Source organism: Rhinoderma darwinii, unplaced genomic scaffold (assembly GCF_050947455.1).
Source record: "Rhinoderma darwinii isolate aRhiDar2 unplaced genomic scaffold, aRhiDar2.hap1 Scaffold_480, whole genome shotgun sequence".
Taxonomy (NCBI): domain Eukaryota; kingdom Metazoa; phylum Chordata; class Amphibia; order Anura; family Rhinodermatidae; genus Rhinoderma; species Rhinoderma darwinii.
Window position 1 is genome coordinate 136,813 of NW_027464026.1, and position 14,994 is coordinate 151,806.

A 14,994-nucleotide genomic window follows, 5' to 3' on the forward strand; every position below is an offset into this window, starting at 1 on the left:
GGGAATCACCTGGCTAAGACGATGTCTGAGAAGATAATCGTATGCAACCATAGTCCTGCTGACTTCTTCCAAGTCTCATATAATGCGAGGGGCAATAAAATGATAAGAATATAATAAGTACACAGAGCTACTGGGCACAGACAATATACTGGAGTAGGAAATGGTGTACATCCAGGCATCATCTTTATATGGAGTCTGGTTATTTCATCTTTTTATGTACATGGTAGAAGGATGTGGTATACGATGCCACATTTTTGTTATTCTGCACCATATGATGATACCATTTTCTTCCTGCTCTGACCGGTCTCTGTGCAGAAAATATTCCCATCCTGCTGGAAGATGTTTTATATGTTCCTGCTGTTCCTTAGTACAATATTCCATGTCCTATGCTGCAATGATTGAGTCCGGATGGATTCGTCGTATGTCTATGTGACATTATAGAGAATTTGCTGATGTCTAATAACATTTTTGCCTTTTCTACCATCATCAATGACGAACTTTATGGTCGGTCTGGGAGTCATGCTGTGGTTAATCCCGCTTTTTGTAATTCTACAACACATGGTATTCCTACCCTATAATGGAGCGATGTGAGGCCGTCCGATCGGACATTATACAGTAGACGACCCCACTCTCTGGCTTCAATGTATTTACAATAAAATGCTGTATCACGTGAAATGTGCAATTTATTATTTAACTTTTATATTCAGTCCTTTATGAAGAACTGCGATGCAGAACAATAGTTTTAAAGAAAAAAAACATGAACATAAAATTGTATATCACCACATGTGAGGCCGCATGGACGGATCACTTGATGTCGCACAGAGCGGCTACTCCCCGCAGGATCCAGTGGTCAGCGGGCTGACTGGTTTTCAGAGACACAGTGGTCACATAGGTTAGGTCGGTGCGCTGAGGCTTCTTATACACGGGACAGGTATATAAACTGGGATCGGTCGCACTGGGTGAATTAACAGCAAATATGTGCACCACCGGCAGCATGGTAAACAAGACTTTGGGGGTGGACTCAGCCAGTTTACTGTTCCTTCTGTCCCATCCGGCTCCCTCCAGGAAGAGACCATGTATGAACACTCCTTCCTGCGGGACACACAAGAAAACCACAGACATTCATTGTCTTCACCTTAGAGTAACCATATATTATATAATGTGTAAAAAAGGGAGCGGCTTTATACTTCATACGTTTATTTGTGAATATGTTCAGTCTCTTATTACTTTTATATATTGTACACAAATAATAAGGGAGACTCTCAGTACAGATCTGTGCACTTTCTGTGACTCTAGTAGTAGTCAAAGGGTGAAGTCACATGTCAGCAATTCGCTTTACATTTTTGGTGTGTATTCTGCACTGAAGATCCGCTATGATTTCCTGTATAGTGCCTGTAGATGAGGTTTTCAAACCCCATTCACATGTAACAGAAAAAATCAACGCAATATCTAGGGCAAGCTGCAGATTTTCAAATCATGGCAATTCGGTTGTGTATTTGTTGTTGATTTTCGCTTTGTATTTCACCTTTTGCAATGCATAGGCAAATCTGCAGAAAAATGTGCGGATTCGCAGCAGATTTGCGGTGAAATCCACGCCGGAAAAAGTCTGATATGTGTGGATTTACTCTATTCGGTCATTTGTAAGTATTAATAATATATAAATAAATGACGTGTGAGAATGGAGAAGTGATTCATTGAGATAAGTCATAAGTGTATCTGGATATGTGTAACTATAGAGAAGTGATTCAGTTAGGATACTTTTACATGGTCCGATATGGGCTGTGTAAACGAGCACCGATCAACGAGACAGCTCATTGATCAGCAATGCTATCACATGGAGCAATAATTGGATATGTATAGGCACGAGCGCTCATTACTACGATCGCTCGTCCCCATACTTTTTCTCATCATGTCGGCAGCGCATCTCCCCGACTACACATGGAGAGCAGATCAGCCGGTGAAGGAGTGTTTGCTCGTTCATCAGCTGATCATTGCCCTTATTAGACAGGGCAATTATCTGGAAAAAGCATTCATATGAACCCTCGTTTGTCCGATGATTGGCCCATGTAATAGAGTCTTAAGACTGGTTATGTGTGACTATGGAGAAATGATTAGTGATATGGGAGTATAGACAAATGATTCAACTGGTGCAATTGGTTATGCAAGAAATGATTTGTGGGACTGGTGATGTGTAAGTACAGAGAAGTGATACATCGTAGCTATAGAGAGATGATTCAATAAGTCTAGTGATATGTCAGTATAGAGAAGGGATTCAGTGAGACCGGTGATTTGTGACTGTGGAGATATTATTTGTGTCTGGTGATGTGTAAATATACAGAAGTGATTGACGGTAGCTATGGAGTAGTGATTCAGTGAAACTAGTGATATGTGTAGATATAAAGAATTGACTTGTGTGACTGGCGATGTATCAGCATGGAGAAGTGATTCACTGAAGTACGTGAGTCTGGCGTGAGGTTGGTGATGTATTACTATGGTGGTAATAGATGTTCAGTGAGACTGGTAATATGTGAGTTTGGAGAAGTGATTCAGTGATAATTCATGTGTGGAAAAGACAGCAAATGTTATTGTACAACTTTTAGCAGAGTGGAGAATAGATTATGTAAGAAAGGTTGTGTGCGGAGATCAGTAAAGTGTCACTATAGAGAAGTAATACAATGGTGGTATTAGAATGCAGAGGTGACTAATGGTTTGTGAATATGAAGAAGTAATTGGGTGAAATAGGTGATGTGTGAGTATGAAGACGTGACCTGAACTCAGTAATGTGAATATAAAGAAAGGATTCAGTGATATGGTTTGTAAGATCAGTAAGGTATCAGTGAGCTCCGTGATATGGGAGAATGCAGACCTGAGTCAGAGGGGTTAAAGGGGGACTCCCATCTAATGTTATAGTATAATACTAGGATATGCCATAACAATATGATCGGTGAAGGTCCGCACTGAGACCCCTTCCTCTTCTTTTCCTGAAATGTTGTAGTCTCGCCCACCCGGCTGTCAAACCTCCACCGATCAGGATGTGAAGGCACAATCTAGCTTTTTACGATCACTTCTAATTTTGGGAAGCTTAATGTAATGATGAATGTATATGGGGGGAGTGAGTGAGCAGAGTGAATACTCACAGTGGGGGGAGAAGTAATTTCCTCCCTCATCTGTTTCAATACCACATTGTGAACAGTCACAGAGTCCAGAGCCCAACCCTTATGTGCTCGGGCCACTTCTTGTCTCATAGCGGTCAGAAATCCTGGAACACAAACAACAGCGAGTTCACAAATAAATACCACATAGGGAGCATTGGCATGGTAAAAAAAACCATACAGGGTAACTAAACTTTTAGAAAACGTTTGACATGTCATCGTGACATGTCAGAAGTTTTGATCGGTGGGGGACCGAGCACTGAGACCCCCACTAATCGCTAAAACAAAGCGGCAGAAGCGCTCGGGTGAGTGTTGTGCCGATTCGTTTCCGAGGAAAACCGAGTGAGATGTGTACGGGCTCATAGACATTCTATTAATCCTGTACACTGCTCCAAGGAAAGCCGATCAGAATCTAAGTGGCATAGCGCTCAGACGAACTCTGCTGCTGCTTCGTTTTAGTGATCGTGGGGGTTTCAGTGCTCGGACCAATACTGATCAAAACTTCTTCTCCTATAGTTTGTAAAGTCTTTGTAACAAATTTGGATTCCCAGGGCGCTGTGAAGAGTGGCCACACAGACACCCCCTTTGTGACGTTAATTTAGGAGCATCACTGTGTGGAGACTTTGCCCGCTCAGAATATTCTCATCATTAAAGTGCTAATGAATATTTGTGGTAATAAAACAACGTGTGAATAAATGTTTGGAGGCTGAAGTGATTATTGCTGCCGGAAAGATTGTGCTCGGTTACTTAAGGTAAAGGAGACGAGCGCATTCAACGGCTGACAGCGCTTCTAGAGCGAGACACAGCCATAAAGAGTAACTGGAGTAACTCCTGACTGGTTTAATTGCTGATTGAGTGCGGACTCTCTGCACGTTGTACAAGTACAAACCCTGTGGGTTGAAGAACCCCGTCATCCAAAAAACGTTTGGTCTTCCCTCATAAATCCATGATCTGAACTGACTATTCCTTTCCAGCAACTCGGTGAACCAGAATCCAAGTGTAGCAGAAGCCCATGACACCGTCCTCCAGACTCGGGGAACACGAGCATCGTACATGTTGTCTAAGGCATCTCTAAGTCTCTGGGGAAAGATGAACACGTAACCAGGAGATGTGACAGTCTGCGGCACAGCCATAAAGAGAATTCCACATCAAAAAAAGAATCACTTGGTAATGTAAGAAAATGTTCTTATCCCTTGGGTTCAATTTGTTTCACCATGACCAAAAACCTCATCGTAAAACCGGGTTAATTTGCGGTAAAACTGTGTGTTCATTTGTGGTTCTTGGTTACTGGCTACACTACCGATATGTGTACGAGCGGCCTGAGCAAAGAAACAATCCGCTCGTCTGCTGACCAGCAATCCTAAGGGTACCTGTGCACGTAGCGGTATTGTACCGAGCGGCCAAGAAGCATGTGGTGAAGCACAGCATGTTCTTCATTTGTACAAGCTGCACGGCCAAAAACCGCATTGCAAAACCGCAGCAGTTCGAATGCGGTGTTGTTGCACAGCAGAGTTGTCACGTGGCTGCTACATGTACAGGCACACTAAGGGCTTGTCCACACGTAGCGGAATTGCTGCGGATTTTCCATCCGTAATTGCAGATGGAAAATACGCAGCAGAATACAGTAGCAGCAAAGTGGTTGAGATTTAAAGAGGCTCTGTCACCAGATTTTGCAACCCCTATCTGCTATTGCAGCAGATCGGCGCTGCAATGTAGATTACAGTAACGTTTTTATTTTTAAAAAACGAGCATTTTTGGCCAAGTTATGACCATTTTTGTAGTTATGCAAATGAGGCTTGCACAAGTCCAAGAGGTTGTGTTTAAAAGTAAAAGTCCAAGTGGGCGTGTATTATGTGCGTACATCGGGGCGTTTTTAATACTTTTACTAGCTGGGCGCTCTGAAGAGAAGTATCATCCACTTCTCTTCACAACGCCCAGCTTCTGGCAGTGCAGATCTGTGACGTCACTCACAGGTCCTGCATCGTGACGGCCACATCGGCACCAGAGGCTACAGTTGATTCTGCAGCAGCATCAGCGTTTGCAGGTAAGTCGATCTTACCTGCAAACGCTGATGCTGCTGCAGAATCAACTGTAGCCTCTGGTGCCGATGTGGCCGTCACGATGCAGGACCTGTGAGTGACGTCACAGATCTGCACTGTCAGAAGCTGGGCGTTCTGAAGAGAAGAGGATGTTACTTCTCTTCAAAGCGCCCAGCTAGTAAAAGTATTAAAAACGCCCCGATGTACGCACATAATACACGCCCACTTGGACTTTTACTTTTAAACACACCCACTTGGACTTTTGCAAGCCTCATTTGCATAACTACAAAAATGGTCATAACTTGGCCAAAAATGCTCGTTTTTTTAAAATAAAAACGTTACTGTAATCTACATTGCAGCGCCGATCTGCTGCAATAGCAGATAGGGGCTGCAAAATCTGGTGACAGAGCCTCTTTAACAAATCTCATCCACACGCTGTGTAAAAATTTTGAGCAGAAATTGGCCTGCGGTGCATATTTTTTGGACCACAGCACGTCAAGTCCTGCTGCGGAAAGTGGACTGAATTGCTATGTTTTTCGGATGTCACCATCCCCCTACATTGTGAAAAACGCAGCAAAATACGCACCATTTTTAGCAGTAAAAAACGCAGGAAATAGTGCGTTTTTTTCGCAGCAGATTGTCTACTACTTTCAATGGAATTGCTGCAGAAATTCCGTTACATGTGGACAAGCCCTAAAACAACCCCTGTGTTAATGATGAGCCATCCTAAAACAGCCTGTATTCTGACGAGTCATCCTTAATCCCTCTCTACTGACTAACTGCCCTATAAGGGCCCCATCTACTGACCAACCTCACTAAAAAAAGGCCAAATCTATTGACTGACTTCCCTAAAACATCTATCTATTGAACATCCTTTCTAAAACAACCTGTGTCTACTGACTAACCTCCCTAAAACGGCCCCGTCTACCGACCGACTTCCCTAAAACCGCTCCTATCTATTGACCATCCTCCCTATAACACCTGTGTGAACTGACCAACTTCCCTACAAAATCAGGGACCAGTGACCTTACCTTGCCCATATTCTGGACAACAACCCTCCATTATCCGGCTGCTTCATGTTCCCAGTGTGATGTATAATAAGTCTCACCTCACTCATAATAATAGTCCCGTCTATCGCCAGCTTCAGGTCACTCAGGCTGCTCCTTACAATCGTGATGACCTTTTGCATTCGATCTATTTCTTGACGAAGAAAAATATTCATTGGGCTGAGAGCGCCGGTTTTCTGCAGCTGCGCCTTCACCTTAAATGGAAGGTTTACATATAATATTTCATATCTTCTTGTTTTCTCGATTGCTCATACAAACTTGACTTTTGAATTGTAAATATGTATTCCGCATATGACCTTTTTCTGAAGACAAGATTTTTTCCGCAGCCAATAGGATGATATTTAAAGAATGTTCATGCTGCAAATGTTATAAAGCAGAACATATATGATCATTTATAAGGGGTAGATGAATTGTGATGTTCTGCAGCTCTGTAGGAGCCCCGTACATTATACATTATATATCCACTTACTGCCGGTGCAATGGTATAGGGCAGATAAGTACTTACTGCAGTCTACAGAAAAGCAGAACCTCCCAGAGACGCTTATCTCCATGATGTCTGATGGCCACTTTGCAGTCTGACCTCCGTGCTTTACATTCTACCAAAACTGCATTTACCAAAGTATCTAATGATCTCTTGTCAGCCAAATCCAAATCCCCCCTATCAATCCTTCTAGATCTATCTGCCACATGTGACGCAGTAAATCGCCTCCTTCACCTTCACACTCTATGCCTTTGGTTTAGAGGACACTGTCCTTTCCTGATTTTCCTTCTCTCTCTCTAACCGCACTTTCATTGTGTCTTGTGCTGGATCTACCTCCCCTCCACTTCATGTCTCTGTCGGGGTTCCCCATGGTTTAGTGTTGGGCACCCTCTTGCTTTCTCACAATCCCAATTGGGCGACTATCAGCAGGTTTGGTTTCCGGCACCATCTTTCTAATGATGACACCAAACTATATCCATCCTCCCAGGACATTTCTCCTGCTCTCCTGAGTGTCTGTCTCTCTATATCTCTAACTTCATCTTTCTGAAACCGAGCGCCGTGTGTTTCCTCCATCATCTCCGGCTGTGACATCACCATCTTCCCTAGACATCACACCCGACGTCTTGGAGTTGTACTGGACACTGATCGGTCCTTCCTTCCTCACATTCAGTCCATTGCCAAATCCTGTCCCCTTTATCTAAAAAACATCGCTCATATTCGTCCCAACCACTGACACGGCTACATCAAAATTGCAGGCCCTAATCATCTCTCGCCATTCCATCATGAACACAGCAGCCAGGCTGATCTCTCGGTGTAGTGGTTCCACTAATGCCACTGATCTCTGTCTCTTACATCCTCTCACTCCCGTCTGCAGGGCTTCTCCCGGGCTGCACCCATTCTGTGGAACGCACTGCCCCGGGCCATCAGACTTGTTCCTTACATTCCCAGATTTAAGCGTGGCCTGGAAAACTACTTTCTTCAAGATTTGTGCCACATAATCATAGTCCATGGCCCATACACAACCCGACCTGGTCACAAATATCTACACTCCATCCTGTCCTCAACTAGCTACTCACAATGCAATGCATCAATCTGCACTTTATATCCATATAACCTCAGATGCTGTCTAGTAACGGGTTCAAGCAGCTTTAGTCATGGTATATTTTCCTTGCCAACAAAAGAGGCTAGTCCCCTAGACAAAATTAGCACCATGTAACTATTGTGTCATTCCCCCCAGTACACGTAGATTGTCAGCTCCTCTCTCCTGTAGAGTGTAATCTCATATGGGCAGGGACCCCTCTCCTGTAGAGTGTAAGCTCTTATGGTCAGCAGGGTCCTCTCTCCTGTAGAGTGTAAGCTCTTATGGTCAGCAGTGTCTCTCCTGTAGAGTGTAAGCTCTTGTGTTCAGCAGGGTCCTCTCTCCTGTAGAGTGTAAGCTCTTATGGCCAGGGTCCTCTCTCCTGTAGAGTGTAAGCTCTTATGGCCAGGGACCTCTCTCCTGTAGAGTGTAAGCTCTTATGGCCAGGGACCTCTCTCCTGTAGAGTGTAAGCTCTTATGGCCAGGGTCCTCTCTCCTGTAGAGTGTAAGCTCTTATGGCCAGGGACCTCTCTCCTGTAGAGTGTAAGCTCTTATGGTCAGCAGGGTCCTCTCTCCTGTAGAGTGTAAGCTCTTATGATCAGCAGGGTCCTCTCTCCTATAGAGTGTAAGCTCTTATGGTCATCAGTGTCCTCTCTCCTGTAGAGTGTAAGCTCTTATGGCCAGGGACCTCTCTCCTGTAGAGTGTAAGCTCTTATGGTCAGCAGTGTCATCTCTCCTGTAGAGTGTAAGCTCTTATGGTCAGCAGTGTCCTCTCTCCTGTAGAATGTAAGCTCTTATGGTCAGGGACCTCTCTCCTGTAGAGTGTAAGCTCTTATGGTCAGCAGTGTCATCTCTCCTGTAGAGTGTAAGCTCTTATGGTCAGCAGTGTCCTCTCTCCTGTAGAGTGTAAGCTCTTATGGCCAGGGACCTCTCTCCTGTAGAGTGTAAGCTCTTATGGTCAGCAGTGTCATCTCTCCTGTAGAGTGTAAGCTCTTATGGTCAGCAGGGTCCTCTCTCCTGTAGAGTGTAAGCTCTTATGGCCAGGGTCCTCTCTCCTGTAGAGTGTAAGCTCTTATGGTCAGCAGGGTCCTCTCTCCTGTAGAGTGTAAGCTCTTATGGTCAGCAGTGTCCTCTCTCCTGTAGAGTGTAAGCTCTTATGGTCAGCAGGGTCCTCTCTCCTGTAGAGTGTAAGCTCTTATGGCCAGGATCCGCTCTCCTGTAGAGTGTAAGCTCTTATGGCCAGGGTCCTCTCTCCTGTAGAGTGTAAGCTCTTATGGCCAGGGTCCTCTCTCCTGTAGAGTGTAAGCTCTTATGGCCAGGGTCCTCTCTCCTGTAGAGTGTAAGCTCTTATGGCCAGGGTCCTCTCTCCTGTAGAGTGTAAGCTCTTATGATCAGCGGGGTCCTCTCTCCTGTAGAGTGTAAGCTCTTATGGTCAGCAGGGTCTTCTCTCCTGTAGAGTGTAAGCTCTTATGGTCAGCAGGGTCCTCTCTCCTGTAGAGTGTAAGCTCTTATGGCCAGGATCCGCTCTCCTGTAGAGTGTAAGCTCTTATGGCCAGGGTCCTCTCTCCTGTAGAGTGTAAGCTCTTATGGCCAGGGTCCTCTCTCCTGTAGAGTGTAAGCTCTTATGGCCAGGGTCCTCTCTCCTGTAGAGTGTAAGCTCTTATGGCCAGGGTCCTCTCTCCTGTAGAGTGTAAGCTCTTATGATCAGCGGGGTCCTCTCTCCTGTAGAGTGTAAGCTCTTATGGTCAGCAGGGTCTTCTCTCCTGTAGAGTGTAAGCTCTTATGGTCAGCAGGGTCCTCTCTCCTGTAGAGTGTAAGCTCTTATGGCCAGGGTCCTCTCTCCTGTAGAGTGTAAGCTTCATTTGTTTTGACAACTTGTCATTTTACTTCTGTTATTTCCACAATTGTAAAGTGTTATGAATATGTCGCCACTTTATAAATAAAGATTATTATCATCATTTCTTGAGTCCCGCAGGACCCGGACGTGCTCTACTTTCGACATCCCCTGCTGAAGTGAATGTTAGAGATTATTTCCACCCAAAATGTAAAATTGTCCATACTGTATATTAGTCGGGAGTTAGAGCAGCAGCCGCCGTCTGCTCATTCTACTTGTATTACTTACACCGATTTTGACATTTTTGTTTTTGTTGTGGCATCTTTTTTTTTCCACAAATGACAAGAGGAAATGCAGATATTGTTTGTCGCCTTTGCATAGGCTCCACGGTAGTCAGAACCGGATGTCATTTTCTCTGCATGTTCAGTCAATAACAAAGTGACTAAGAAGCAAAAGGTGACAACTAATATCGTTGTCCCACGAATGGCCGCCACCTGGGGATTGTATGTTCTCCCTGTGTACTTGTCGGTTTCCACTGAGTTTTCTGGTTTGCCCCACACTCCAAAACATGACAAATAACTTCACTATTAGTTCGTCCTTGGCAGAGAAAGTGTTAAGGGGGTTGTTTTGAAGTACACAGATATAGCGAACATGAATGATGACTATACAAGCTTTTATTTCCTAGTATAGACTGTTAGCCATGGTAACCGCGGCTGCATCCAGTCCGTGGGCGGCATGGGATAAGTCCATAGGTTTCTATGTACAAACATATCCCATACAGACAGCGGAGAGGAAGGCAGTCTGCTACATTGCAGTAGGTTAACCCTAAAATCTGTAGAAATAAAATGTTTGTATTTATGGGGATGAACGAGGGATAAGAGTAGTAACTCACCTCATGAGGAACGTAATCCGGGGGCAGCTTCTCCAGCATGTCTCCAGCGATTCGATATACAACGGCTTCCCGAGATTCCCCCATTTCCGCTCGGCTCTCCTTGGGCTGGATGTTGGTTATGGTGTCCATGACGTCGGCAGCTGCATTGCTCTGATATCTGTGATACATATGACAGGTCAGAATGTATTTCTGTAGTTATGGGGAATGTATTTAGAGAGGATGGCACATATCTATGGCACGAGACTGATACAACTCTAGCTTCTTACGTAATGTCAGCATTGGGGTGCAAACCAAACACTTGTGGGGAGTCAATCACTGGCAGAGACTGGATGTAATTAGAGTAGCGCTCCACGGTCTTACAATGAGGGATCTTATATCCGGTATAGAAACAGAAGGTGGGATCAAATATCTTCTCGCTGAACCAGGCCTAGAAGACAGAAGATAATGTAATATTAGTAGAGAGCTAGAGACACCAGTGCTCGGCTGCTTCCACAACTCCTATAGACATGAACACCTCCCCGGCAAATGGATCCTTGGGACCTCTAGACATTTCGGAGAGGGGATGATCCGAAAGGGGATAAGATATAGTTAATTTTAACAAGGGGGTCGTCCGAGGTCCATACGGGAAGGGAAGATGCGCATAGGTGGCACATTGATGCTGAGTGTGGATATTTGCTTCTTTTGATATATATGTTGCTAGAGACAAATCTTTAAAGTTTGCTGCTGCTTTCTAGCCTTAGGCTGCGACCCAGGGGAGAGCCGGTGGTTTGTTAATGCTGCTCCATCTGCGTCAGGGTTTTCGTTTATAATGGAAACCACGACTGATGACACCGGTGTTTGATGGTCATTGACTTTTAATGGGGTCCGTGGAGTTCTGTCGGGGTGTCCAGGAACAGGACTGCATGCCGAGCAGTCCTTTCCATTCAATCCGAAGGAATGTGAGACGGAGGCTCCGATGTGGAAGAGTCTAAGATGGAATCTATGGTCCACATTTATCACGCAGTTTACGTCAGGTTTTGGTGTAAATTGTGTCAAAACAAGTCGCAAATTGCAACGTGCCGCAAATTTTGGAATAGAAGAGAAAGCTGGCCGTAATTTAAAAAAAGTCTGAAAATGGTGCAAAGAAATAAGTATTTGATCCCCTACCAACCATTAAGAGTTCAGCCTCCTCCAGACCAGTTACTGCTCCAAATCAACTTGGTGCCTGCATTATAGACAGCTCTTACATGGTCACCTGTATAAAAGACTCCTGTCCACAGACTCAATGATCAGTCTGACTCTAACCTCTACAACATGGGTAAGACCAAAGAGCTTTCTAAGGATGTCAGGACAAGATCATAGACCTGCACAAGGCTGGAATGGGCTACAAAACCATAAGTAAGACGCTGGCTGAGAAGGAGACAACTGTTGGGGCAATAGTAAGAAAATGGAAGACATACAAAATGACTGTCAATCGACATCGATCTGGGGCTCCATGCCAAATCTCACCTCGTGGGGTATCCTTGATCCTGAGGAAGGTGAGAGCTCAGCCGAAAACTACACGGGGGGAACTTGTTAATGATCTCAAGGCAGCTGGGACCACAGTCACCAAGAAAACCATTGGTAACACATTACGCCGTAATGGATTAAAATCCTGCAGTGCCCGCAAGGTCCCCCTGCTCAAGAAGGCACATGTACAGGCCCGTCTGAAGTTTGCAAATGAACATCTGGATGATTCTGAGAGTGATTGGGAGAAGGTGCTGTGGTCAGATGAGACTAAAATTGAGCTCTTTGGCATTAACTCAACTCGCCGTGTTTGGAGATAGAGAAATGCTGCCTATGACCCAAAGAACACCGTCCCCACTGTCAAGCATGGAGGTGGAAACATTATGTTTTGGGGGTGTTTCTCTGCTAAGGGCACAGGACTACTTCACCGCATCAATGGGAGAATGGATGGAGCCATGTACCGTCAAATCCTGAGTGACAACCTCCTTCCCGCCACCAGGACATTAAAAATGGCTCGTGGCTGGGTCTTCCAGCACGACAATGACCCGAAACATACAGCCAAGGCAACAAAGGAGTGGCTCAAAAAGAAGCACATTAAGGTCATGGAGTGGCCTAGCCAGTCTCCAGACCTTAATCCCATCGAAAACTTATGGAGGGAGCTGAAGATCCGAGTTGCCAAGCGACAGCCTCGAAATCTTAATGATTTACAGATGATCTGCAAAGAGGAGTGGGCCAAAATTCCATCTAACATGTGTGCAAACCTCATCATCAACTACAAAAAACGTCTGACTGCTGTGCTTGCCAACAAGGGTTTTGCCACCAAGTATTAAGTCTTGTTTGCCAAAGGGATCAAATACTTATTTCTCTGTGCACAATGCAAATAAATATATATAATTGTGACAATGTGATTTTCTGTTTTTTTTATATAATCTATTTCTCACTGGTAAAATTAACCTAGCCTAAAAATTCTAGACTGTTCATGTCTTTGACAGTGGGCAAACTTACAAAATCAGCAAGGGATCAAATACTTATTTCCTTCACTGTATATACAGAGGTGTGTACATAATCCGTCAGTCGGTGGCTGTGCTGGGTGACGTGGTGGATACACATGAATAGTATTATTTGGTGTCGTCTGTGAAGAGGAAAACTTTCTGGTGTGTGAAGACTTGAAGTTTTCCGGAGCTTCTTCACACAATTATATACATGAGATATATTTCTTCAGGGTCAGGAGACTGAACTGTTGGGGGAGGAAGGAGGGTTTCTATTTTTGAAGTACACTCATTACCTCTAACAATAAACTTCTGTTTCTATGGATACATGAATGTAAATCTGTACACCCCCAACCAAGGAAGCATGCCAGATATCAGACAGCGTTGATTATCATCATTACAGGGGGGGGGGGGTGACCAAATATATCTATCTATCTATCTCATATCTATCTATCTATCTATCTCATATCTATCTATCTATCTATCTCATATCTATCTATCTATCTATCTATCTATCTATCTATCTGTCTGTCTATCTATCTCATATCTATCTATCTATCTATCTCATATCTATCTATCTATCTATCTATCTATCTATCTATCTATCTATCTATCTGTCTGTCTATCTCATATCTATCTATCATCTATCTATCTATCTATCTATCTATCTATCTATCTGTATAAATACTCTAGTACATACCTTTGTAAAACAGTTGAGGAGACGCTTATCATAATCGTCGGTGATGCGCCCTCCATATTGCACTTCTCCAATCATGTACCTGACAGTGCTCCACGACACACCCTGCGTATATGAAGCGTGATATCTTACATCGCAGGCATCAGACACAACACTAGAGATAACTGTGCAGAGTTATTTAGGAGCCGCGAGAGCCGTGATAACAGTTATATTGGTTGTCACCCGTCTTTACTATTAACAGACATCATGAAATAATTGAATAGAATATGAAAAGACTTCACATAATGCAGAGTACGAGAGTGTGGTTACTGATGATGGGTGTGTGAAGAATAGACACAGATACCGCATCTTTATCACTTATCTATCAGGATTACACATTTTGTCTTTAGCTTTGTACAATATGACACCATTTTTTTTAGATAATTTAAATCTTATAAAGATTTGTGAAAAGACTTTAATGGGTCAAAGCCAAACTTCTTCAGGCATCTGCGACATTATGAAGACGGCTCTTTTTATGAAATGACACTATTGGTTATATTGAAATTTTTAAAATTCATAGAAAATTAAAATCATGTCGGAACTCTACGCTCTATAACTTGTTGAGCGATCAGATTTATGGTAAATGCCAGTGGCGGATCATCATTAGGGCGATTCGGGCGGCTGGAACCGCACGGGCCCCCTCATGCCCGGTGGCGTCGCTAGCACCAGAGGGGGCCCCGGTACTAGCAGCAGCAGCCACATTCACTTGTATCTGAGTCCTCAGAACTCAGATACAAATGAAGATTATAGGCTGCAGGCCACGTTAGCCCTGCAGATTATAAGGCGCCGGGAAGACTCCCTGTGCAGGCCGGCGTGATGATATCACTGCATCACGCCCATCTGCGCATGCGTCCGGCCGTAGCAGGAACGGGGCAAGGTAAGTACAATATATATATTTTTTTTTTAGGGGGCAGTGCCGTGTGGCCCTATATACAAGGGGGGAGAGGAGCGCTGTGTGGCCCTATATACAAGGGGGGCGCTGTGTGCACAATATACAAGGGGGGGGAACGCTGTGTGGCCCTATATACAAGGGGGGGAACGCTGTGTGGCCCTATATACAAGGGGGGCGCTGTGTGCACAATCTGTGAAGCAGCTACCTTCATTCTGAAAATAGGGGAGAGACCCCGCAGTCGGACTCCCACCGATGATGAAGTGATGGCATATCTTCGCTATATGCGATCACTTACTAAAATGAGAAATGGAAGAATGAACCCTGAGAGTCTATATGCACACTATATGGT

The 14,994-nt window shown here is 44.4% G+C and overlaps 1 protein-coding gene across 1 annotated transcript in view; it reads right to left on the minus strand.

Annotated features, from left to right (window-relative positions):
• Positions 1–665: 665 nt before the first annotated feature.
• Positions 666–14,994, minus strand: part of LOC142719291 (dynein axonemal heavy chain 8-like) — a 31,230-nt gene continuing 16,901 nt past the window's right edge. The window contains exons 5-11 of the mRNA XM_075848780.1: positions 13,718–13,819; positions 10,810–10,970; positions 10,544–10,700; positions 6,300–6,452; positions 4,042–4,231; positions 3,138–3,259; positions 666–1,092 (exon numbers count right to left, since the gene is read on the minus strand). Of these exons, the coding sequence (XP_075704895.1) occupies positions 805–1,092; positions 3,138–3,259; positions 4,042–4,231; positions 6,300–6,452; positions 10,544–10,700; positions 10,810–10,970; positions 13,718–13,819 (1,173 nt within the window). The 3' untranslated portion in view covers positions 666–804. The remainder of the gene's footprint in view (positions 1,093–3,137; positions 3,260–4,041; positions 4,232–6,299; positions 6,453–10,543; positions 10,701–10,809; positions 10,971–13,717; positions 13,820–14,994) is intronic.